A 25,475-nucleotide genomic window follows, 5' to 3' on the forward strand; every position below is an offset into this window, starting at 1 on the left:
GCTAGCATTAATAATGGCTAGAGAAGGGACTGATTAGTAAACCCTGAAAAATTATTTCAATAAAGATGAAAATGACATAAAGTACTTCAGCATTTATTGATTCACACCTCGATGTTTTCTTATTATATTATTTATAATAATCATTATCGTCAGAATCATGTAATAATAATAATAATAATAATAATAATAATAATAAATCGTTATTTCGAATTATTGTACATCGATATATTATCTCATATAATATCTATATCTCATATATATGTTCTATATTAATATTAATATTTATATTTATATATTTATAGACTTCTCTATTCTGCTTCCTGATTAGAGAATAGATTTTTAAAACTCTCTATACTTTATCACCTGCCAAGAGCAAATTCTGGCAACAATAAATCGAGAAAACTATACTTGCTTAAAAAGAAAACACCTCCGTCGAACATTGTTAATTTTTTTTAACATTTTTTCCCTATTTTGCCGAAAAAACTTTGCCGTGTCCATCAAGAATTATAATCTGAGAATCAATTAATTAAAAGTTAACCTCAGAATTAATTTTCGATATCAGTTCTTATTAATAATGCATAATTTACGTTTAAATTTAATTAATTTGATTAAAATAATAGTTTCTATTAAATAATTAGAAACCAAAATTAGGTTAATTATCAATGATACGTTAAAAATAGCTGGTTTTTATCAATAACAATTAATATCGAAAATTAATAAAGAGAAAGTCCCTTACTTTCATTTCTTTTTTTTACGCAGAAGCCAGCATTATCGCATTTTTTGTGATAAAAAAAGAATTTACAGTAACATTAGTTTAAATGCATAACTTATAGAATTCGTTCTAAAGATGCAATTTCGTGTTTAAAATGGGCCTTGTAAGTCACGGACTTATGCTATGTCTATGTAATAATCATAACAATAACGATCGTCGATGTATATAACATTAACAATTACAATCATAGCGATAAGCCTCGCTTCTGCCGCTTTCGCAGACAGGACACTGTAGAATTGACTTATACCAGTTGTCCCTCTCGAAAATTAGGGATCTAGAAACCGATATAATTTCGGTGAATCAAAGGCTTTATAAAAATGTAACCTCCGTCAAAAATTTTCTTTTCCGTGAGAGAGAAATAGTTAATTTATTTACATAATCCATAATTAATTTAATAATTTGTAATAAATAGATTATATATATAATAGAGATAATTAATTAGCTCCAATTATTTCGTAATTTAAACAGGACCGAAAAAGCTCCTTTGATTTTTTTATAAATCAATTAAAAAACGTATATTGAAAACAATGATTTGTAGATTAAAAAATGCAACACAGGTTTAAATTCGAACTATAATGCAGAATGTTGGAGCAATGTGTAATTACTTGCAGGAATATTTCGACTTTATTTTTGGCATTGTACAATAAATTAAAAATGACTTAAAATAAAGTCTCGAAATGTTCCTGGAGTTCATGTGTAGACCTATATACAATTTTTCTTCCAATATTCTACGCTGCAATATTATACTTCGAACTTATTTCTCGAATTCAGATTTCTTCATGATTATTTAAAATCTGTTTCTCCTTTTCCTTTAATTTTTAATCTATACAACTATACAGGATATGGAGGGATTATGTATGACACGCTTGGAAAAAGGGACGATACTTCGCGTAAAGACAAGACGAAAATAATAAGTCGAAATTAATAATAATACAACCTTTTTCATATCACATCATGTTCAAAATTTTACATTTTATATTATAAAAGTTTTCACTTTTCTTTAATTCCGAAATCTATTTCGAAATCCGACAGAATTACACCGGTTTCTTGATCTGGTTTTGATCTCTCCTTTCAAGCCTTTTTCATTAATTTTTATCACGTGACTTCCGATCGCGCAATAATTAATTCATAATTAAGAAAGGAAAAAAAACGCGATGTGGTGCTATATGCAAAAGGACTAGACGCTACATTGTTGCTGTTATCAGAATTAAATAGTAAGAAATGAAGACTATTATTGTTACATCGAAAAAACGAAGAAGTATTTCCGAAGAAACGTTTCTAGCGACTTTTTGTACTTTTTTGATTAAAGATTTGTTACAATCGCTTGTTCGTTCGCTAGAATGCGTTGTTAGATGTGTGAATACGTGTGTGTGCGCGCGTGTGTGTGCGTGCGCGCGTGTGTATGTGTGTGTGTGTGTGTATGTGTGTCAGCTGTTCGATAATAATCCTAACGCTTAAACATATGTGCTACTCATCTCTTTAATTTCTTTCTCATCGCTTCTTATAAAAGTTCGTACAGTGTTATATATATATATAGATTTAACACGATTGTGAACCACACTTACGCGAAAAATTTAATATATTATTATTACTATATAATAATATATTATATCCCTCGCATAAAAATGAAACCATATTTTTTTCTCTTTACAGAGCAAACAGTTTTTCACAAGTCTGTTAGTTATATATTTTTTCCTATTAACACACCATTGGAGATAAACGCTCTAGATCCGCGCGATTTCGATCATTAAAAAGGGACAGATCGTTGTTCGTGTTCGACTGCTTGATTTCCTTAACGCAGTTCTAAGTTATAACAAGTGAAACGACTTAAAGACGATTATACACGGAATTTGTTGACTTTTCTAGATTACTATCCTGAAGAATTGCGTCTCAGGTATGTCGGAACTCGTGTCACTATATAAGATATTTTACATCGATCTTTAGTGGCAGATTTTTGTAGTCGAAAATTTTATAGATAAAAAGTTATCTCATTGAAGTAAATGTTTTTATTTTATTTAAAATATATCAAATTAAAATAAAAACTTAAATACTTTTCTTGAAAAATTAACTCCGGCAGCAAGGATGTTTTACACGAAAAATTCCTTATTTTCAATTATTCGAAATTCAACTATTTATTGATTCTTATAATTGAAGATAAGAAACTTTCAATCGATAATCAATATCTGAATAATTAATTTTTAAGTGATTATATCTCGAAATTAGTTATTCAAAAGATTATTGATAATCTAAGTTTTCTTCCTTCTTAGAGAGAAGACTAAAAAGTCTGCCATTAAATCACACTTATTATTTCGTTTGTCATTATAATGGAACGCGACAAACGAATGCTCAAAAATCTGTCCGAACGTTTTCGCAAAATTCCACAATATTTTGCGAGAGAAGAAGTTTCAAATTCTTTCCCTCCTCCGAGACTATATTTTTACAAACTATCTGTGAAAAAATGTTATTTTCAATAGCCTAACAATTAAATTTCTAATATTATGCAAAACGATTCGACAATTTGTAACAAACGACAATGTTTCCCACTTTCGCTCACCGTCACTGGCAATGAATTGTATAACACCTATACGTATTATTTAAACACACATCTCCATACTTATATATAATATATCCAACATTCCCTTTTCCATATCAAAAAATTAAACTCGTATTTTCTTCCCATGTTTTATCACGATAAAAAAAGTATTACATCATTTTCTTAAGTTGCGTTAACATCAGCATAATAATATGATAAAAAAATAATTCATTCCGCAAAGAAAGATTTTTGCAACAAACTGGCATTGTCTTGCTATGTCATAACTAAACATTTCTGAGAAATGTATAGGTAATTTAATTGTAAAAGGATTTTTTTTTCCCCAATAATGGCAATAACTCAATAATTAGTGCATTATAGTTTGATATAGTTCGTAAATCCTAATTCAAACTTTATAATTTTTGCTTGCAAAGTGATCCATAGCGATGTGACAGCGTTCTCAATTTTTTAAATGGTACATTGCCAGTGTATGGACGTAGTAGTTTCTCTGTATCGAGTTATTCATGAAAGTACGGCATTCACGTATAGTTTTCGTTTTATAATACTAACCATTTTATAATTTTCGGTTGAGAATCAACTTGTGAGAAATGGAGATGCTTCTCATGTCAGTCGTAACACTTCTCTCTTAAAATTACTGCACTACTCATCTTCGGTATCACCATCGCTACTATAATCCTGTAATGTGGGTGGTCTCGAGAAAGGTGCCTCGTTGGTTTGACTGCAATATAGAGAAAAAAGTAATTATTTATTATCGAATATTATTATATTATTATTATCACATTTATTGTAATTTTAGTCATTTTATATTCTTTATATTATTAGAATTTAAAATTATTTTTTTTTTAACTGCTTTATATTACAGTTATGATTCATTAACAGAGCTCAAGACAATTAAAAATTACTCACGCTAATCTACGATAATGATTTAACCACTCTTCCAGCATCTGCGCAACGAGCAGCGGTCTTTTGTGAAGTTTCTGCTGTGCTACCAGAATTCCACCCTCGGTTCTACATACATCCAACCACTCTTTGTAAATGGATTCCTCACGACCGATCTCATCAGTCGTGAGAAAGTGTATTGGCAGAAGCTTATGCTCACGATCCATTAGTGGCATAAAGGTGGTCTGCATCTGAATCTGTAGCTGCTCGAGTGGACTGTTGTTCCCACTCACTACCCCGTGAGTTGCGAGGGGCGGTATTCTGGACGAGGCGTAGGGCTCGATTGGAACCAACGCCGTGAAATGGCCACGGGTATAACCCAATGCGATTGGTGAACGGATGCAAAATGAAGGTTCCCATAATAGTGGTAGATAGACGCCTTCAAATCTCGCATATCCTACAAAATACATAAAGATAATTGGTATTATTCTAAATCTTACAAATCTTTAAAAAAAAAAACGCTTTAAAATCGTAAAAAAGACTTTTAAAGAATCATAGAAATCTTAATTCTTGAGTTAGTCTTGAAAAAATCTTAAAGAATTAAAGAAAACAGAAAGAAAATGTTATAGTTGTATTTTTTAAAATGTACCTATATCTTCACCGCGGAAACTTTTAACATATTTAACTCCATAAACTATAATGGGTCGTCTTAAAATGTGGGCAAGGGCAAACACGTGTAATTGTTCTAACGCGCTTCCGGGTTGAGCGGCCGTTGCTAGCAAGCTTTCCCAATCTTCTTGCCACTGCGTCTCTTCTAAAGTAAAATCTAACATCCTAGATGCTTGCGAGGCTTCGTACTCTCTCCAACGAGGATAAAAGCTGAAAAATAACATTTTGTATAAAATACATGAAGCTTATTTCGACTGAATAATTGAAAAAAATTAAATATTTATTAACTAAATTGAGATTCTTTTATTTTTTAAATATAATTTTTCAAAATTATATTTTTTAATTATATTTATTTTTCTTTTTATTATTATTCTATCTATTGATTAATCTGGAAATTACATTATATATTTATTTATTTAATCGCAAATCTTACAATTGCCCAGCTTGTTGCAGGGTATCGGCGAGCGCCCTCCTGAGAGCATTGTCTCTATCGAAAACACCCCAAGTGGCCTGCATAGCAGAATCCAGAAGACAATCTCCGGCCGATCGGTTCCAGAGCGCATGTAAACGACTACCTAATCGTTCAGTAATTTCTAAAGACCAATTTAGAGCTGGCGGTTCGCCACCACCGCCTTCCAATTGCTGTTGAGCTTCCTTATCTAACAATTCCTCTAGCATCTGCTCTTGTACAATGCTCGGCAGATCTTCAACCTAAAAATATATATCCAATTTTAAATATAAAAATAACATATATATGTATATACATGAGCACTCGCACACTTTTATACAATCTCTTCAGTAAGTTAGAATATATTACAAATAGAAGTTAAATATTTAAAAAGTTTAAAGATTATTTATTACTTAAAAGTAGAACGTTAACTAGATTAAAAGATTTACTTTTCATTTAGGTTATATTAAAATCATAATACATAATAACCTCGGCTGGCAACGCGAAGGTGGCCATATCGGTAACAAAATAACAGGGGAATGAGCCTTTGCGTAAGCGTATACTATTGGTGACATGTCGGCGAATCTGTACCGCGAGATCAGGTGCGACGTAACTCGGTACCCTTTTCACCCCTGAGCCCGAACCTTCAATTTGCGACAGCAATGTTGCTAAAATATCTTCCCTTTGAAACCTATCGAAATCCCAATTAAAATTCTATTAATCTATTAATGTTAAGAATTGTACTTTATTTAATAATATCAACTTATAGAAGTATTTATTCAAGTTATTTGTGTTTACCTAATAGCCAAGTGCACCAAGGTGTGCCCAACGTCAAACGCGCTACTTCTATTGAGGAGCAAAACCTCAGAATGTGTCAATTGGCGGGCAGGATCGCCACCGCTCGCCAGGTAAGCTTCAACAGGAGTGTTGTCACCTTCGACAATACCGAGACAAGCGTTTAACCAACACCAATCAGTGTGGCGTCTTAACTGCTTCAATCGGCGCTCGTAATCACAGTTATTCGGAGATTGAGGAGTTGATAAACTATCGTTCCGGCTCTCCGCATACCTATGTGGACCTCTGAAATGTTAAAGATAAGTTATAAATACGCATTAAAATATATTAACAGAAGAATATTCTTTTGTAAGTATATCATAACGCACATATTTGTAACTTATTTAGAAAATATAGTCAGAAATTATGTTTATTTAAAAAAAAAATATCGGAATGGTTAATATCGTTAATCGTTAAATATTTCTTCTATTTATCTTTTCTGAATATTATACTTGTTATATAATGATTGTTTATTATATAACGCGTTCACATTTTACAAAATATATGAAATATAAAATATGTAATTCAATATTACCTCCTTCCTATCGCTAAATTATCCTCTCTCTGCGTCTGATGAATATAAGGTGCGTGTGGAGGCGATGGCAAGCCCCGTTGACTATGTTCTCTCTCGGGACTCGGTAAAATCACCCCCACATTTCCCTGTGTTCCCTTATCCCTTTTATCCTTCTCCTTCGGATGACCGCACATGACGCATTTGGTCGCCTTGGGCCAGTTCTCGTAAGTACACACATGACAGGACCATTTCTCTGGATTCATATTGTACAATCGTTCCGGATGGAGATTAATTGGCGAGGGATTCAGCTGTGAATTCGATCCCGAGTTTGGTGGTCCATCGGCCAGTCGCAGCGGCGCTAAATGTTCATGTAGATTCGATGCTAATGAATTGACAGACTGATTGACAGGCTTCCGGTTGCTGCACTGTACGCACCGCGTTGTATTCTGATAATTAATATAAGTGCACATGGTGCAGGCCCACTTTCCTGCCGAAGGCAGATTCTGGCTGTAATTTTGCGAAGTAAAGTTGTCCGTAGGACTTATCTGGGACACGGGGCCGGAAGCGACGTTGGAGGAACCTCTTTGGGGGCTGGGATCCCGAAGACGATAAATGTCTTCGCCCAGGAGAGGCTTGGCGCCCCTGCACATGGTGCATTTTAAAGAAGAGGGCCAATTCTCATAAGTGCAGTACTCGCAAGTCCATTTCTGCTCTGTTTCCTCGAGTCTACTGGTCATCTTCAATGGATGGAGGAATTAATCAATGGAGGTTTCGGTATCGTTGGCCGCGAGGAATGCAGTACTTCTCGATGCGGAAGAAAATATTTAGTTGAAAAATGACGCCAAAATGTGCACCAGTACATTAAATATCCTAAATATCCTAGTTGAATTTTCTATGCCGCGCAGCGCATAATCTATCGGGGAGATTTGCGTCCAAGTATGTGGTTTACAGCCCAGTATACGCTATGTGATCAGCATTATGTCTGATTGTGGTGAAACAATGCCGCTAGAGATGTGCCAATGTGGCCATCAGTGGAAGAATCTGAAAAAAAGAAATAGTAATATTTACATAAAATATAAATGGATGTGTATGTGATATGGAATATATTATTGCTCCTAGTTATATTTTCTCATGTTTCTTGCATTCAAAATAGGATTCGTTATCTAAAGATATTGAAAGAGCTAAAATTATAAGAAAAAAGGATGAGAAAATATACAGAAAGCATGATAAAAAAAAATAATGAATCACTGCTATCAAGTCGAGTCATTTAGTGAAGAAAGAAACATCGGTTGATAAACTGTTTATCTCAATTATTCTTTGTCTGTTCCCTTTTACTCTTTTTACTCCCATACATCTAACTCCCTTTATAGAAAACTTGAGAAAAGCATGACCGAGATAAAAACAAAGCCAAATGTACAAAACTTATATGTATATATATAGATAAGATATGTATATAGAAAGGTGCATAAAATGCAGCTTAATGGGACAGACATTTGGGACAAATGAAGTTAAATATTCAAATGTAAAAGGGACTGCGAGTCTCTTTAAACCCATCTTTTGCACACGTGTCTCCCTTCTATACCGAGCGTAACGCTTGTACGACTATTCTCGATATCTCATATGACTTCGAAATCACAGATATACGTAATAAGTAGATACACTTTGAATATTCGAGCATTGGAATGTTCGTCACGCGTCGCTCGCTCTTTTCAGCCGCACTTGGCGAAATTGGAGAACACGCGGCACCGCGTGACCGATCTCCCCGTATCCCTCCTTCGCGTCCCCGAGGGAAACCTAACCTGGCGGAACGGCGGAGGCGAGTTCCCCCGGTCGGAGGTGCCTCCTCGACGGGCGCGAGAAACGACAGGAAAATTTTCGGAAATCGGGAGCCTCGTGCTAATTTCGTTATTTTTTTTTCTTCTTTTTTTTCGGACGGTCGAGAGACGCGCGACTACCTCTGGATGGTTGGGCTGCGGTAACCTTGACGTTATCCCGTGCCACCTTGTGGAGCCCCGCGCGTCGCCAGCTACCGTCACACTCGGCTGTCCTCCATGAGAGATCCCGTAGCTCGGCACTGTCCGGCCGACTCATGTACCATTCATGCACCAGCGAGCGCGCAGGTTTTCGTCAGCGCGCCGCTCGCGTTCGCGGGAACGGACAGGTAGGCAGGCAGGTAGGCAGGTTAAGCTCGCTCGCTCTCGCTCGCTCACTCGCGCGCACGCACACGTACGCGCACGATCAATCTCTCGCGAGCGCGACGCTCGGCCCTTCCTTTCCTTTTCCTTCGGGATTATCCGACGGCGACGACGACGACGAGGAATCGGGAACGCGAGACGCAGCGAGGAGAAAGACAAACCGCGGCGCGACGTCTCTCTTTCTTTTTCTCTCTCTCTCTTTCCCTCTCCCTCTCTCTCTCTCGTCTCGACGAAGACACGGTAGAAGACACGAGAAGCGCGAGTCGCTGTCACCGCTGGTCACCGCGTCACGACGTCACGACATCGTCCGCGAGCGTTCGCGCGCGCTCCACGACGTGCTGCCCCGCCCGTCACCCGATGCTGGCGAACTGCTCCGCGAATACGACGGCGACGGCAGCGGTGACGACGACGACGACGACGGCGATCTCGCTCGCTGGCTGCGGAAGTAGGTTTTGACAGTCATCCGCAAACAGACGGGTGCCAGTACTGCCAACCGCTCGCGCGCCCCCTCCCCTTCTCGCCGACTACCGTTACGTCATGGGAGCATGCGCGTATGGCGATTCCGTCGAGAGTGCGCGCCGCGCGGCTAACCTCGAACCCGAACTCCCGCTAGTCCCGCTAACCTCAAAAGTCCTCGAACCCTCGCTCGGCGACGATGAAGTCGCCGGTGGATCGCGGGTCTCTCGTCAGAAAAACGTAATTTCGACGGTTTCGTGCGTCTCGACAGTCAGCCGAACCTCCCCCGATCCGACTGATCCGAGTCTTCGTCGAAAACACGCGTGTGTGAATAATCTAACCTAACTTCAGTTCTCGTCCCGCTGTTTTCACGCTTCTTTCCCTCTTCGCAGAAATCGACTTAGATAATCTAGCCGAAAAAAAGATCAGGATATTGAACGCGATTGAGCAGTTTCTCACGATTTGCTATCTGGAAAGCTAATCTAACCTCAAACTCCGTTTTCGTCCCGTCGCGAAAAAAACGCTCTCAAAGTCGCTGATGAACCAATGATTTCGCTGGAAAAACAAGATCCAGAGCGGTTTTATCCAATCTTCAATTATACGAATGAAGACGTCATTGTTCCCAGCTGGTTTGTTAATTATAATACCGTTACATCACACGAGGCTAACCTCAAAATCATGTTGCGACTCCGCGTGTAATCGTGTTCCTCCACTTTCCCGTCTCGTTGCAGGACTAAAGCCATTGAAGATCGTTTGAGAGACGTTTTTTCGCTCTCGGCATTGTCGACGGTGCGCCTCGAGACATCCGTTTCCGGAAGAAGACTTTTCGCGCGTGTATACTCTTCGGCAACTCGACTCCGATTCTCATGAACAACGCCCTCGAATTAAATCTGCACGTCTGCTGCCTTTGAATCCGAATGACTTTCACTCTATTCGATGACTCTCCGTGATAACTGTGATAAGCTTCGCGCCGAAACCGAGTTTAGAGATCTCCCTCGAAAACCGTGAGAAAGACGATTGCATCGGCACGATCGACGGGGCGATTTTTTTATTTATAATCCCTCGGAGCCCGCTGCCAATTGGGACCAGTTTGCCCAAACGTTTATCCTTGACATTTCATCAACGTGATCGCGAGATTGTTCCGCATCTGTCGGTCGGCTAGCTGTCGCAAATGCCACGGAAGGTTTTCCCGCGTTGCTCCAAACGTATAAATAACCACATCCTTATGTTTACTCCACTTTACGGCATTTAATGCGAGTTTGTTCGTTACAACTGCTTTTATTCCCACATTTCAGTCTGCATTTAAAATAATGTAGCAATAGAGAATTAAAATAAAATACAAGGGATGCAATCAATGTAACGAATATAAAGACCTATCTGTTTTATAGTGTTTTTAATTGAGGGAATTAAAGAATTTGAAGCGATTAGACTCCTTCAAGAATTCGCACTCAGCTAGACATGTAATTTGGATGTTACAACTACGATGCTGTCAATCGTTCTCGAAAGAAGCAATATAACGACTTTTCTTCGTCTCTCTTTCAGTGCCAGATGTTTTATTTTAAGTATGCAAAGTGTATGCAAGGTGACGTAGCTAAAAACTCTCTAGCTATACACTCGTCTGATCGCGATGACATCACTGTTCGAATCAGCTGAGACACTTCAGTAACGTGGACTGCCCGTCATCGCCGAAAAGTTTATTCAATTGCGACGTGAAAGAATTGCGATGACGAAAATGGATGAAATGGTTATCCGGGTGCTGTACGGAAGCGAGACCGGAACCGCTCAAGACGTCGCCGAGCAGATCTGGAAGAGCGCCAAAAGGTTTTGTTATTGTTCCCCTCTGGCACACGAACCTTCTCCTCTGGGAAAATTTTTGGCACACAAATCCTACTCTCATATCTTTAAATGATCTTTAAACAGACGTGATTCACCTTTATATCTTTAACGTTTGTTATTTTTCCTATATAATTAGCTTCGCTATGAATGCGATCTTTTCTTTCTAGCTAACAATATTCAGAAGAAAGAAATCAGCGATAAAGATTCTACATTTCTGTCATATCTCTTTTTTTCGGCATTTATGTTATTCAGAATAATTTTCAATTTTATTTATTTATATATAAAGTAAAGAAAAAAAAGACAGAAAAAGCAAATGTATTATATTCCAACTCTTTATATATAATATAAAGTTTATTTTAAATTATTTAATTATGTAATTAAGTGATATTTTATCTTGATGATCTACTTCTACGCTATACACGAATCAAGTCTCCTTATAAACTCTCCCTGGATCTACTCTTATCCATGTAAATTCTACCTGTCAAGAATTTCTTATTACACGTTGTTTGAATTTTAAAATAAAAATAGAAAATATCCTATTTTGATTTAAAAAATAAATAATATTAACATTTTAATATTTGAAAAATAAACAATATTCTATTCTTTTCTTATGTAAAAAACAGAAGAAACAGTTTATTTTGAAATTTATGTAAATATTTATATCCTAATTTAAAACTAAGAATATATATGATTTTTTTAATTTTATAGAAAAGGATTGCAAAGCACCGTATCATCTCTGGCTGAATATGATATTCAAAATCTCCCTTCCGAACAACTGATTATCTTCGTTGTCGCAACGACTGGACAAGGAGACCCTCCAGCCAACATGAAACAATTTTGGAGACAACTATTGCGCAAAAATCTTCCAGCAACCATGCTCAAAAATCTAAAATATGGCGTACTTGGATTGGGCGACAGTTCGTATTCCAAATTCAACTTTGCTGCGAAGAAATTAAACAAACGCCTTGCGCAATTAGGTGGCGAAGAATTATTGCCCATTGGACTTGCTGATGATCAGCACAATCTGGGAATTGACGCTGTAGTTGATCCCTGGATCAAAAAATTATGGGACGAAATTGTAGACGTTTTTGAAATTTCTGTGAAAGAAAAAACGAATGAAGATAATTTAATAATCGAGAGATTTGGTGTTTCAATAATAGAAATTAATCAATTAAATCCGATACATATTGACGAACGGTTAACAGGCAGTCCGTATCAATCAAATGCTGACATCTATGCGCAAGAAACGTTCATAAATAACGATGTTAGAATAGGAACAATAGTCGAAAATATAAGAACCACTTCCGAAGATCACTTTCAAGATGTTAGATTAATAAACATCCAAGCGGATAATATTAAATATGATCCTGGAGACGTTATCTACATTAGACCAAAGAATACTGCGGAACAGGTGAAACGATTTTTCGACATACTATGCGAACACGAGATAAAACTGTTTCCAGATACGGTGATCCAAGTATCGGAGAAGGAGATAAAGGTTCCGTTTGTTTTAAAACGAAATTTAACTTTGAGGGAGATCGTCGAGCAATACTGGGATCTGAATTTCAAGCCACGAAGATCTACCATGCACACTTTGTCTCTTGTCAGCGACAATGAGTTGGAGAAAGAAAAACTGAGCGAATTTGCCAGTCCGATTGGTCAAGAAGAGCTTTATGATTATATAAACAGACCGAGACGAAATATTTTGGAGGTTCTCACAGATTTCCCTCACACGACCAGTAAGATGAACATTAAATTATTGTTTGAAATCATGTCGCCAATAAAGCCACGTCTTTACAGCATTGCCTCCAGCTTAGAAGCTACTCCAAATAGAATACAAGTCTTGGTAGCGGTAGTTAAATTTAAGACCAGATTGGTGGAACCAAGATTTGGGTTATGTTCAAAGTGGCTAGCAAGTTTAAAAAATAACGACAAAGTGATCTTTTGGCTGCAGAAAGGAACTTTTCGATTCAACAATGACAAGCCGATGATTTTGATTGGCCCTGGAACTGGAGTGGCTCCGTTTAGATCTTTGCTTTTGGAGAGGGCAAAAAAAGAAGACCTGAAAGAATGCATCCTGTTCTTTGGATGCAGGAATGAGGATAAGGATTATCATTGCAGGCAGGATTTTGAGCGTTTATCGAGGGAGAACAATCTGAAAGTGTTCTGCGCGTTTTCCAGAGATCAGGATCGTAAAATGTAAGTAATTAAAATAAAATTGTTTTAGAATTTATAATTTTTTTTATTATCTCAAATATGAAATTAAGTTACAGTTCATTGTTATTTTAGAATTGATTATTATAATATAAATAATAAATGAGAGGATATGTGTATTAAATCTTAACTTTCTTAATTGTATTTTTCAACGTTTTTCTTTCAGATATGTACAGCATCTTATCCGCCAGCAAAAGGAGCTGTGCTGGCAGTTTTTAGAAAACAATGGCAGTATTTATTTAGCGGGAAATTCTAAGAATATGCCGGACAACGTGCGCGACGAATTCGTTAGTTTAGCAAAAGAAATCGGTAAAATGACGAAGGAGCAAGCAGAAACATTCATTAAGCATTTGGAGAAGAGCAATCGATATCAAACGGAAACTTGGGGTTGACAAAACGTAAAAAAAAATCACCGAGGCTTAGGGAAAATATTTAATAGAAAAAAATGTGTTCTTTTGTACAAAAATAAATGTATCTATATATATATCCATGTATGTGTTGAAAATATATATTGTCTCTGTTTTACACAAAAGCACAAAGATTAATATATACATTTAAATATCAAAATATGTATAATTATCTTTTAAATTGTGATATTAATTAAGCCTATTATTTTCTATTATTTTCCTAGTTGTTAGCATAAGCTTTTAACAACTTTTATTATAAAACTATATGCTAGAGTTGCAACTGTTATGCAACTCTAGCAATTATTTACGCAAGCTAAGCAATTTTTTATCAAAAGATTCGATATCTAATAAAGCGTAAAGATGTAATTAATACTCGAAATAGATACGCTGCTACTTGCATTAGATGCAATTACGTAACATTCTTTATAGCGCCGTTGATTGCTTTATCTTCATCACGATTATTTAAACAATCATGAGGTCACCAGCTTCCATATAATTATTGGGTCTATCCATACAGCCGCGTGCATGTTAAAAAAATCGACCAATCGTCGGTACAAAGCGGAACGATGTCGCAGCGCGTATGCTCATCCGTATTACACGCCTAATTGGCTGGTTTCTCCTAGGTTTCTCCTACGTGTATAATTCACGCCGCGATGCAAGCACGTTTGAATAGACCTTAAAAGAAGCGAGACTCGTAATTATCGATGCTGCTCGATCGCATATTCATTTTAGCCGCGCTTCTTGCATTCGCGAAAGAGATCGTATGTACATACTCCGGAGGGGGGGGGGGAAGAACTCGAAAGACGAGAAAAACACGGCTGAAATCAGTGAAATCGCGAATGCGGGCGTAAACAGGAGGAACGTCACGTTACGCTCCATCGAGCGCGATTTATCGCGCATGATTTATTAATATATCGGCGCTCCCAACAGTCCCAACCGCGAGTTCGCGGGCATTCGACGGCCGTCGCGTGTCCAGTGTCCACGCGAGTGTGAGTATCCGTGTTTTCATCTTTTTCTTTTTCTTTCCTCGTCCCGTCGAACGATCGAAACGAACGGAGACTCGTCGTCGACTCGCGGCTATTTTTACGCCTTTTACCTTTCGTCCTTTTCGAACGTCGCACCCTCGTGAGCGCTCGGCGCTCTTCGGGGCGCTTCGGCGCCGCGCCGTATATCTCGAATATCTCGATGAACTCGTAACCTCCCCTCTCGCGACTCGCGACCTAACCTAAGCGGAGTGTGCCGTTGCCGTGCAGTACGGAAAAACATGGTACGGTTGCTCGCGTGCCGCCGTCCTGCAGTGCTTCCGCCGCTCCCGGTATCTCGTACGATCTCGGCTCAACTCCGTTTACTCCGTCGCTGACTGCAACCCCCTTTTTTTCTTCCCTCTCTTTCTCTCTCTCTCTCCCTCTCTTCCTCTCGCGCCCAGTGTGCGAGGCCAGGCAAACAAACAAAACCGCACGGAACCGCGCTCGAACCTCGAACCGTCGGCCGATGGACGTTAGCACGTGATTCTTTTTCTCGCCACGCACCCACCCTTCGGGCGGCCCATTAACGTCAATCGCCGGCAATAAGCCTGGCGAATCGCTCTCCGGTTACTCCGGTAGTCGAGCGCGAGAACGAGCAACGCAAAAAAAAGGTTCGCCCGGCGCGGCGTAAGGTCTGTCTATTCTCTCATCGGCCACGCTCTTCCTAACTCTCCCTTAACCTACCTGCCCTGCTGCGAGACGCGCACGGAATACCTACACACGTCCGACTTGTCTCGTAATCTAGACTAGCGTAGAGGAGAATTTGTATGTTTATCACGCTCGCTTTAATATTTTGCTTGCTTGACCTACATCAAGAGTACTTGCACGAGGTATATCCAATCCCTTGATTGCAACATTGATATCATATCTGGGTCATTGTACATACGTAATAGAAGATATTTTATTTTCTAATTCATTTTTGCGATTTATAAAGATGTTACACTGATACTGTTAATTTCTTCTTTATTTAATTTACTTATGTTAGAAATATTGAGTGTATTCAGATTTAATTATTAAACTAGTATGATCATATTTGTATAAGATATTAATATTATGTTAGTGTTTGTAGTTTGCTTAAAATCAAGAAATATAATTTATTTTTATAATTCGAATTTTTAGAATTATTTACTGATATTTTTGATAATATTTTTGATGATATTTTTATATTTTGACACTCTTGTGTTAATCTCTGCAATAATAAGATTCTAAGAAAATTTGGCATTGGATATCGCCTCATATATTCTTTGTGATTCATAAAAATGCAAATTTTTATGATTTAAGGATCTTTAAATTTTATTTTGACACTCGCGATAACGACAAACCTCAACGATTTTATGAAAATTTTATATACAATGTCACCAAAGATACCACAATTAAAATAAATACTGTTTTCCAGACGAGGACAAAATCGTGCAGTGGAGTGCAGAAAGTGCTTATAAAATTACACTCTTTCTGGACCGGTCATTGAGGGATGCACTAAAGTCGTCGCAGTTATTACCGAAGTCGTCGTCGAAGTCAATAGCGTTTGAAGAACCTCTCTTTCGTAACGGAAACAAAATCAACAAAAAAGGAATATGGCGGGCACTTACACGAAGAAGGAATTTGGTGCGGGGCCTGAGGAGCAGACTCTTCTGAAAGACTCCAATGGGACCCGCATCGTACCTTCGAAAGGTAATGAGACCGCAGTACGCCGTCTGTTGCATCCGCCGTCATGGCTACGGGGGAATGCAGCGTCTTTCTTGTAGTTTTATTTTCCCGCTGTACAGTTGCTCAAACCAGTCTGTACAAGAAGCTTTCAGGCTGTGGACTTGGCATCCTTGGCATTGACAGTGAAGTATTTGTGGGTTTAACATTGGTTCGTAGTTTGTTGAACTTGATACAAAAACATATCTCATTAATTTAAATCTGATAATAATTGTATAACATGCGACGGCTGAACAAACTGGTTTAATCGAAATTAGTATCTAATTTATCATTTTGATGTTGCATGATAGATATATAATACTTATGATTTAAGATAATTCAGTGAAGTTTAAATAATTGATTTTGAGTTATTCTTAATGAGAAATTTAAATAAATTCTAAATAATTCAATCTATGGAACAAAATTGCAATTGCAATATTATTGTATCAACATCCAAATGTTTAGATTGAATTTAACATATTGTGAATTGTATTTTGTATGACTGATAATTGTATTAACTATGTTATTGAAATAATTTTAGGTTTAATAATACACTCGTAGAGATTGATTCATTTTTAATAAAGTTAATAAATTATCTTTAATCTCGAAAATTAAATTATCTTAAATATCAAAAATCAAGAGAACATGTTTATTTTCTTGGACTCTTGAGAATTTTTCTGAGCTATCATTTATCTAACTCTATTATAGTACAATTGAAGATTGATAAGATATTTTGAAGACAAAAGGTCTTTTTCATTTTGGAGTGCATGTTTATTACTTGCTATCTTATTGCTTTGTAGCAGATAACCATAAGTACATTTAAAATTCTTAGAAGTCTTATTTCAGCAAAATATAAAGAGAAAATCGATTTTAAACTCACTAAAAATATTAAAAAATAATTATAAAATAATGTACAAGATTTAAAATAATCGATATGTTTATTCAGAATTTTATTACGTATTGGTTTATTTATGTATCTTTTTCTCTTCTCTATTCTCTTATTTATCTTTTATATTTACATTATTTATACTTTTACTTAGCATGCAGCTTTTTGTAACTTATCAATCTTTCTTGCATTGCTTGTTCATTACATTGTATATTTAATTGTTAATATTAATAACTCTGTATTATTCATAATTATACAGTAATAATGTTACTAACAGCGTTAAAATATATTTCATTGTAGCTTCTATAAGAGAATCACATTCTCTTGTGCATAAAGTTTTATTTTGCTGATGTGACATGCTGATTTAGCTAAATGAATATGAGAGCCTATTCTGTAGTCACTAACAGTCATAAGCGCGAGACTTGAAGCAGTGTTTCTAATTCCCACGGCAATCAGTAAAAAATCATTATCAATAATTTATAATCCACTGAGCAATGATATAATCTTTCTTTATTACTTATTTTGCTAACATCGATTTATATAATTAAGTGCAAGGAAAATGGCTGTAACAGGTAGTTGACAATTTCTTTCTCATATATAATTGACATAAGTACATAATTTTTTATAATTTCATGGATGCTGTACTATATAATGATTATAATCAAATCTGTTTGTCTTATACGAGTTATACGTTGAATTTACTTTATTACTTATTGAGAATAATATTTAGATATTATATTTTTATTAGTTTATTTATATATTTATGTAGTTTTGTATATTAGCAATTTTGCTAATACTAGCTTTGTAAAAGATAATTTATAACCGTTTTTTTTTTACAAGTTTTATTTGCTCATCTTATAACACTTTTCTTTTGCTTATTAGTAATTGATAATCAATTACTGTACTATACATACATATTACTTTTTATTACGTTAATTATTATCTATCTTTTTGTATAAATTGTTAATATTTCGTGTATTTATGTATTACGTCTTCATAGTGCATCAATTGATCTTAATGAGTCAATTGATTGTGACATTCCATTATAGCGACTGTACGTAATTATCTTTTTTTTTTGTAATCAGCTATCTCAATTACTTCTCTTACTCTTTTTCTCTTTAAGATATCTCTCGGTGTGCTATTTATATCCAAATCTTTCTTGCCTTTTATACTTAAGAACCATATTAATTTGAACATCTCAATATTGTTTTATTAGAATTATTTTTTTAATTCTTTGTGATAAAAGTCAGAATTTATTAAATTCTGAATTTATTTGCAATATATCTTTTTAAAATTAATAAATATATTTAATATATCTTTAATATATATATATAGTAAGATATTAATTTCTTAAATTTAAGAAGAATGATTTAAGAATGTTATATTAGCTTAGGTAATTTAATTTCTTAATTTGAAAATTTAAGAAAGAAAAATCTGAATTTGATTCAAACAGAAACTTTTTTATTTTAATTTAACGTTAAATAAAAAATTATTTTTTAAATTAAGTTAATTTAAATTACTTTTTGAATTTATAATTAATGTAATAATAGTGATATTGGCAGCAAGATCTAATATTATAAATAATACACGTAATATAAAGTATTTAGCAAATCTTTGAGATTGACGAATTAATTTGCATTTAAGGTTCAGAACCTGTTCGTCTTTCACCGGGATGGGAAGGTACAGGTAGACCTGACGACGAATTGAATTTTAAAGGCGTTACAATGGATCAAGCAGATCTTGAATTGAATCCTCCTAGAGATAGGTATAATTATATGTTTATTAATATTTGTTTGACAAAAATTACTTGTTTATATTACAAAATTATACATAAAATTTATAACTTAATATATAAAATTTTGTACGTAATAATATTGTAATAATATCGTAAAAATATAGTTGATTTAAGTAAAGTTATATTATTTTGTATTTTGTTTTAGATTAAATTTAGTATTTTTCATATTGGTACTGCATGGAATCGGTGCCTTGATGCCATGGAATATGTTTATAACAGCTAAACAAGTAAGCCAAGTATAATGATTTATAATAATTGCACTAGTTAAAATTATAACACTACATATATATACATATATACATAATTGCCATATATTTGCAGTATTTTGTCGGATACAAATTGTCTAAGGAATATACTGGTGTAGATACGAACTATGCGACGAATTTTCTAGCATATCTGGGATTTGCATCACAAGTACCGAATTTGTTATTCAACTGGTTAAATGTATTTTTACAATTTGGGTATGTATACAAAATAAAATATACATTTTGCAACAAAAATATTTGATGTCTCCTTAATTGATATACACCTTTGTTATAATATTAATGATATTCATTTAATTAATGATTATTAAATAATAATGCGCTTTACTAAAGAGATGTTTCTGACTTTTCAGAGGTAACTTGACGACGCGCATAGTATGGAGTATCTTTGTTCTGGTCTTGATATTTGTCTTTACTGTCGTCTTGGCAATGACTGACAGTTCTGACTGGTCTGGAGTATTCTTCTGGATTACTATGGTATCCGTTGTTATATTAAATAGTAAGTAACTTCTTTATTATTAATTTATCAGTATTTAAAACTATTAAATGTTTAATAAATTATATTAAAACTAATATAATAACTAATAAACAAAGATATGTAATTATTAGTAAACATCTTTCCGTTATTGATTCTTGATATTTAAATTGTGCATAATTGAAAATTTATGTTTTAGCTGCCAATGGCATTTACCAGAACTCGGTGTTTGGAATGGCAGCTAAATTACCCATTAAGTACACGGGCGCTGTTGTTTTAGGCTCAGTAAGTATCACATCAATCACATCTGATAAAGAGCTGCATAATGTAAAGACATTTGTCATGTGTTATTTTCAGAATATCAGTGGAACTTTTACAGCTATAATAAACTTCCTAGCGCAAATAATGGCTCCGAACGCGCGCACCGCCGCCATATATTATTTCATCACGGCTTTGTTCATTCTCTTGGCTTGCTTTGACACATACTTTGCACTTCCAATTAACGTAAGATTCTTATTAAAAATGAATTTTTAAATTAGTCATTTATAAATTTATTAATTAATACAGTGGTTTATTAACTTTCGAACTAAGTATATAAAGAAATTGTTTAACTAATGTTAATAAATTGTATTGCAGAGGTTCTATCGATATCACGAGCTTCTCCATCAGAAAGAGATGAATAAAAGACAATTAGAGAGCAGTTCAAGAGGAAAACATAAACCTAAACCAGCCTATTGGCTGGTGTTCAAGGCGTGTTTCCCACAATGCTTCAACACATTTTTAATCTTCTTCGTTACTTTAGCGCTTTTCCCATCTGTCCAATCCGATATACGTTCTTCAGATGAGAATTTTGTGGTTCCATCTGACTATTATAGCAGCGTTATGTGCTTTTTAACGTTCAATATCACCGCCATGCTGGGAAGCTCGATTGCATCATTAGTTCAGTGGGTATGTAGGCTCCAGTTTTATATATTACATTTTATAATATCATATTTATATTTTACATTTCTTGCATGGTTTATTATATTGGTACAAAATTATAGTTGATAAATATCTTTGATACGTACTGTATAAATTCTATTTATTTATTAATTCTTTTACAGCCGAGCAAGAGATATCTGGTGATTCCAGTGGTTCTGCGACTTGCTTACATACCGTTATTCTTGCTTTGCAACTATCACCCGGCTGAAACAAAAAGAATATTGCCGATACTTATCAATAATGATTGGGTGTTCTTCGTCATTGCCGTTACTATGGGCCTTAGTAGCGGCTATCTGTCGTCATTATCGATGATGTATTGCCCTAGGTAAGCATGATTAATGAAAAATAAAGAGAAAAATTAAAAAATACACGAAATTTATGTGACTTTGTACACAATATATACATATACATACAATGTTACTACACGATATTTTGTATTTAGAATGGTGGATTCGCAGTACGCTTCGACAGCTGGCATGTTTGGGGCAGCGTCTTTGATCACGGGGATTTTCACGGGAATTCTATTTTCCATGGTGATGCCTTCTCTCGTGGCCAACGTGACATTTTGATCGTTTTAAAGTTAAGATTCAGCATCGCGATATGCTTATATATTAACTCAGGAGCTAGAAAAAAGATTAAAAATTAAGAATGCACAGTTTATCTTTCACAATTACAAATTAATATAAAATAATTTAAAAACTTGGAGAAAGAACAATGTCGAAGAGGATAAGTAAAATGTTATTTCTAAGAACAGCTCGAGAAAAGAAATAATATTTCAGAAACGGAAGTTACTTTCTTCGACACAAATGAGAGAAGTGTTTTGGAGAATGCTCTTTGCTTATATATACGTTAAACATATACGTATAAATCTATATATATATATATATCTAATCTACAATTCTTTAAATAACAAACTATAAGGATAAACTTTTAAGTAAAAGCCGTTTGAAGTAATGCGTGTTTTTTATAGGTGTGTGGCTTGAAGTTTCTATTGATTGATGATTTTTAAAGTCCCGTTAATAGGAGAAATAGAAATACGAAAGTAAATTAAGACCATGTAAAGTGCATTAATGACACAATCTGATCGTCTTACAACAGATTTGTATAGGAAATACCGGAATCCATGGTTTTATGAGGTTATAGAAACTAGGTCTACTATATTACTACTGCCCCTATTACTAAAACCGGACCAATAAGCCTTATTAATAAAAAGAAGCTATGCGTCGCTTCAGTTTTCGTATTCAAATAGTAATCGCTAAATCATTAAATTTATCAGGAAGATCACGTATAAAATCTGTATAATTCGTTGCGCGTTTAACGCTATATACATATAACGTTCATTTATTACGATCACATTTAAAAGAGAATGAAAACATTTAATACAATTATTATCGAATGATTTCTCATATAGCACTAAACACGCAACGAGAATATATCTCTTAATGGATATATCTCTTAATGGATAAGCATTACATTTTCAAATAGAGTTTACGCTAAAGTTGCCATGCTGAATTTTTCTGCAGAGAATATTTCGTTTTTAAATTAGTCTGGTCATAGATATGTTACAGTATGAAACTAATTTTAAAGACGAGATAATTTTAAATGACAATTCTCAGCATTCTACAAATTAAACAATTATATATATGATTTTACTTAATTATATTAAAACTAAATTTACAATTTCGAATTGTCTAAATTCTGCAGCTTGAATCTGGTAAAATTAAAAGTCGACATAATTACAAATAATACAAAATAAAAGGCCAAGTCTGATAATTTCTTTACATCATAATAGAATGTAACAAGATCTGATGTAATAGTCTTGTAATGAATTTTCGTTTTATTTGTAGCATTATATTCTACTCTGTAATTACAAGGTTGTATTTTTTTTTACTTTTTTAGTACTATTTGGTATTTTATTTAATATTTTTACTACATATTGATATATATTGTATTTCCATAAAGATTTGCAGTATTTCGAATTTTTTTCAGAAGTCATAATGAAGTCATTTTAAAACAATTTTTCTACTTTTTGGTCTCATGATACTTTCAATTAAATTTTAAAATCATCAAATTTTAGTATGCTTTTATAAACTTTCTGTTTTGCAACAGTTAGAACAAATTATACTACGTTACGAGAAATGATGCAGGAGAGTTAAGACTGTTGGCCATCCAATTGATACTAGTCCTCTCACAATTTTGACGACGAGCTTTCCACCTTATATTTATAGATTAATAAACGACGATTCTAGAAATTGGAAATATAGTTACATTTTTTTGGGCTATGATTATGTTGTATTTGTAATAATGATGTAATCTTTTTTCATCATATGTATACAAGATTGTCATCTGTATACATGCTTATGTTATTTATGCTTTATGTATGTCGATAAAATTTATGTATTTTACGCATTTTAAGTGGTCGTGAGATTAAGCTATACAATACTCTTCCATTAAGCTGTACCTGGACAATCTCCACAATTTTTTAATTGCAGCACTTATTGCTTAAATAAAAGTGGATTTTTAAATAGATTATAGCTTTAAATAACTAATGTTAAATGTTTTTTGAAACTTACGCTAAACATATACATTAATATCATGATCACGTTATTATTATCACACAAATTTAAGAATCTATTATTTATTCCGACTAAAGCTTCCTCACAGCAATTTTATAACAGTGTATGTAATATTTATATTACATTATATTAACTAACTTTAGTACAGGATACATTTTGATACAGCTTATAAGTGTTTTTAATTTTATATTTTTGTACAGGAATTTCATCCAAATATTATGCTCCGTTATGATACAAACAAGATGTTCCTAAAATGTTTGACTAAATTTTACCAAATTCTATTCTTACTGATTTTATCAGATTTTATCTATTGTATTCTACTCTGTACTGATAAGCACTATTAAATCCGCACAATACAGAATATAATATGTCGAAGTACTTTAGGAACACTGTATAAGATGTGGGATGTATTCAGCAGAAGTGCGAATTTTATTTGATCGCATTTACACATGCATTTTTAATTATGCTAAAATGTAATTTATCGTGAGCCCTCGTCTCTCACAAATGAACAATTAATAACTTCTTCGTTAGATATTCTAAAAGACGGAATACTGATATAGTATCTACAAACTCTCTATAACACATTTATTATCTCGATCAACTTACTCTGCATAATCATAATAAATTTATTATCTTTTATCGACTTAACTTTTACTAATCGATGAACGTAACCAGTTGTACGACAAACGCATTTGAAGAAAAGGGACTTTTTCATTTGTGATGCAATGATTCTAAGAATTTAACAAAAATTAGATTACATTGATATGTAATCCAATTTAATTAATCTATTTAATTGATTTAATAGATTATAGCATTATATATATATGAAAATCATCTCCACGAAAATACAGTTATAACATGATAAATAAGTTGCCTCATAGAATCATTGCGTTGCAATTGAAAATATGTGTAATATTTTCTATTCATTACTTATTAAAAAAAAATAATGGAATTTCTTACCTCGATCGCGTTATCTTATTACTGACGAAAATGGTAATTCTAAAACGCATTCTGAATTCCTACAAGGACAATCCTCCATATAAACCAACAGACAATAAATGATCAAGGGAATTCGATAAATAATCCAATAAAATCGGAAAACTCATTGAATTTAAGGAAGAGAAAAGGAAAAAGAAATTGATAGAGTAGATAAAATATTTTTATATGTGGATTCTCAGTCACACAAGTAAATTTCATTCGACGGATTGTTTCGCGCATATCGTACCATTTAGATTATACTATAAAGCAATCTTTATTAAAAATATTCACGCATTAGTATTACACATTTATACATAAGATTTAAATACGCATTCATTTCCACATAAAAATGATACAAGCCTTTAATGATATAAGTTGTAAGGTTTGATTCATTCATTATCATCGCTATGGAGCTTTATCATTTCTATGTTGGAATGTATGCATAATATATTAATTATACAATATATTAATTATAAATATCCAAGTTTAAAGAATTGCAGATCTCTTGATCGTAAATACATTAAGCTATTTAAAATTATTTTTCAATAATATTCAATAATATTTTTCGATCCTACATTTGAATCTTTTCCAAGATTTGGTTTTTGGAAAAGAGAAGTTTATTTTGAAGAATCAAGTCAATTAAATTCTCACTTTTTATAATTCACTAATAATTCACTAAATTTTGAACATCAGAAAATTTAAATTTTTAATATTACATTTGCGCATCATTTTATTCGACATCTGGAAAATCGACTTCTTTTAATCCACGATTGAGAATGCAACTTCTGATAACCTTAGATATGTAAAAGTAAAGACCTTGTAAAATAAGAAATTCACGGTTGCGTTTTATCAATAAGTAGATTTATGGAAACAATTTGAATCATTCAATTTATTGTAGAAAGAACGTTAAATAAATGAATAAGGACTAACTATCCCCGTTAACAAATAATCAGCTAATATTTCCGTACAACAAATTATAATAATAGTAATATTTTTTTAATTGCATATGTTTTTAATACAGGATTTTAGATAGATGTG

The 25,475-nt window shown here is 34.0% G+C and overlaps 2 protein-coding genes across 10 annotated transcripts; one reads left to right on the plus strand and one right to left on the minus strand.

The window, feature by feature from the left end:
- Nucleotides 1-77: 77 nt before the first annotated feature.
- Trbd (ubiquitin thioesterase trabid) lies at nucleotides 78-10,127 on the minus strand. 3 transcript variants are annotated; one of them, XM_071789253.1, is made up of 8 exons: nucleotides 9,988-10,127; nucleotides 6,689-7,708; nucleotides 6,118-6,399; nucleotides 5,809-6,010; nucleotides 5,305-5,582; nucleotides 4,852-5,081; nucleotides 4,230-4,659; nucleotides 78-4,041 (listed from the first exon to the last, which is right to left on the minus strand). In XM_071789253.1, the coding sequence occupies exons 2-8, from the start codon at nucleotides 7,402-7,404 to the stop codon at nucleotides 3,963-3,965; spliced, it is 2,217 nt and encodes a 738-aa protein (XP_071645354.1). In that variant the 5' UTR covers nucleotides 7,405-7,708; nucleotides 9,988-10,127; the 3' UTR covers nucleotides 78-3,962. The 3 variants fall into 3 exon arrangements, with proteins under 3 accessions (XP_071645354.1, XP_071645344.1, XP_071645362.1); XM_071789243.1 differs by lacking the exon at nucleotides 9,988-10,127 and adding an exon at nucleotides 8,623-9,311; XM_071789261.1 differs by lacking the exon at nucleotides 9,988-10,127 and adding an exon at nucleotides 8,467-8,616.
- An 18-nt stretch (nucleotides 10,128-10,145) lies between these two features.
- LOC139819703 (NADPH-dependent diflavin oxidoreductase 1) lies at nucleotides 10,146-25,366 on the plus strand. Of its 7 annotated transcripts, XM_071789353.1 has the most exons (12): nucleotides 10,146-11,139; nucleotides 11,863-13,353; nucleotides 13,535-13,617; nucleotides 19,017-19,134; nucleotides 19,310-19,391; nucleotides 19,486-19,625; nucleotides 19,781-19,926; nucleotides 20,102-20,187; nucleotides 20,260-20,406; nucleotides 20,539-20,850; nucleotides 21,006-21,208; nucleotides 21,326-25,366. In XM_071789353.1, exons 1-12 carry the CDS (start codon nucleotides 11,042-11,044, stop codon nucleotides 21,450-21,452), a joined length of 3,033 nt encoding a protein of 1,010 aa, XP_071645454.1. In that variant the 5' UTR covers nucleotides 10,146-11,041; the 3' UTR covers nucleotides 21,453-25,366. The 7 variants fall into 7 exon arrangements, with proteins under 7 accessions (XP_071645454.1, XP_071645397.1, XP_071645424.1 ...); XM_071789296.1 differs by lacking the exons at nucleotides 10,146-11,139; nucleotides 11,863-13,353; nucleotides 13,535-13,617 and adding exons at nucleotides 14,568-14,764; nucleotides 16,197-16,471 and having other exon boundaries at nucleotides 19,014-19,134; XM_071789323.1 differs by lacking the exons at nucleotides 10,146-11,139; nucleotides 11,863-13,353; nucleotides 13,535-13,617 and adding exons at nucleotides 14,969-15,042; nucleotides 16,197-16,471 and having other exon boundaries at nucleotides 19,014-19,134.
- Nucleotides 25,367-25,475: the final 109 nt, after the last annotated feature.

Source organism: Temnothorax longispinosus, chromosome 1, assembly GCF_030848805.1.
Source record: "Temnothorax longispinosus isolate EJ_2023e chromosome 1, Tlon_JGU_v1, whole genome shotgun sequence".
In the NCBI taxonomy this organism is placed as follows: Eukaryota; Metazoa; Arthropoda; class Insecta; order Hymenoptera; family Formicidae; genus Temnothorax; species Temnothorax longispinosus.

Excerpts from the sequence above, each read along its gene's own strand:
- Trbd (XM_071789253.1), bottom strand. The coding sequence starts at position 7,404 with ATGACCAGTAGACTCGAGGAAACAGAGCAGAAATGGACTTGCGAGTAC. Across the intron at positions 6,011-6,117 it reads TTGGTGCACTTGGCTATTAG|GTTTCAAAGGGAAGATATTT; the intron begins GTAAACACAAAT and ends GGATTTCGATAG. Across the intron at positions 5,583-5,808 it reads CCTTCGCGTTGCCAGCCGAG|GTTGAAGATCTGCCGAGCAT; the intron begins GTTATTATGTAT and ends ATATATTTTTAG.
- LOC139819703 (XM_071789353.1), top strand. The coding sequence starts at position 11,042 with ATGACGAAAATGGATGAAATGGTTATCCGGGTGCTGTACGGAAGCGAG. Across the intron at positions 13,618-19,016 it reads CAGTATTTATTTAGCGGGAA|CAGAACCTGTTCGTCTTTCA; the intron begins ATTCTAAGAATA and ends GCATTTAAGGTT. Across the intron at positions 19,626-19,780 it reads AATGTATTTTTACAATTTGG|AGGTAACTTGACGACGCGCA; the intron begins GTATGTATACAA and ends CTGACTTTTCAG.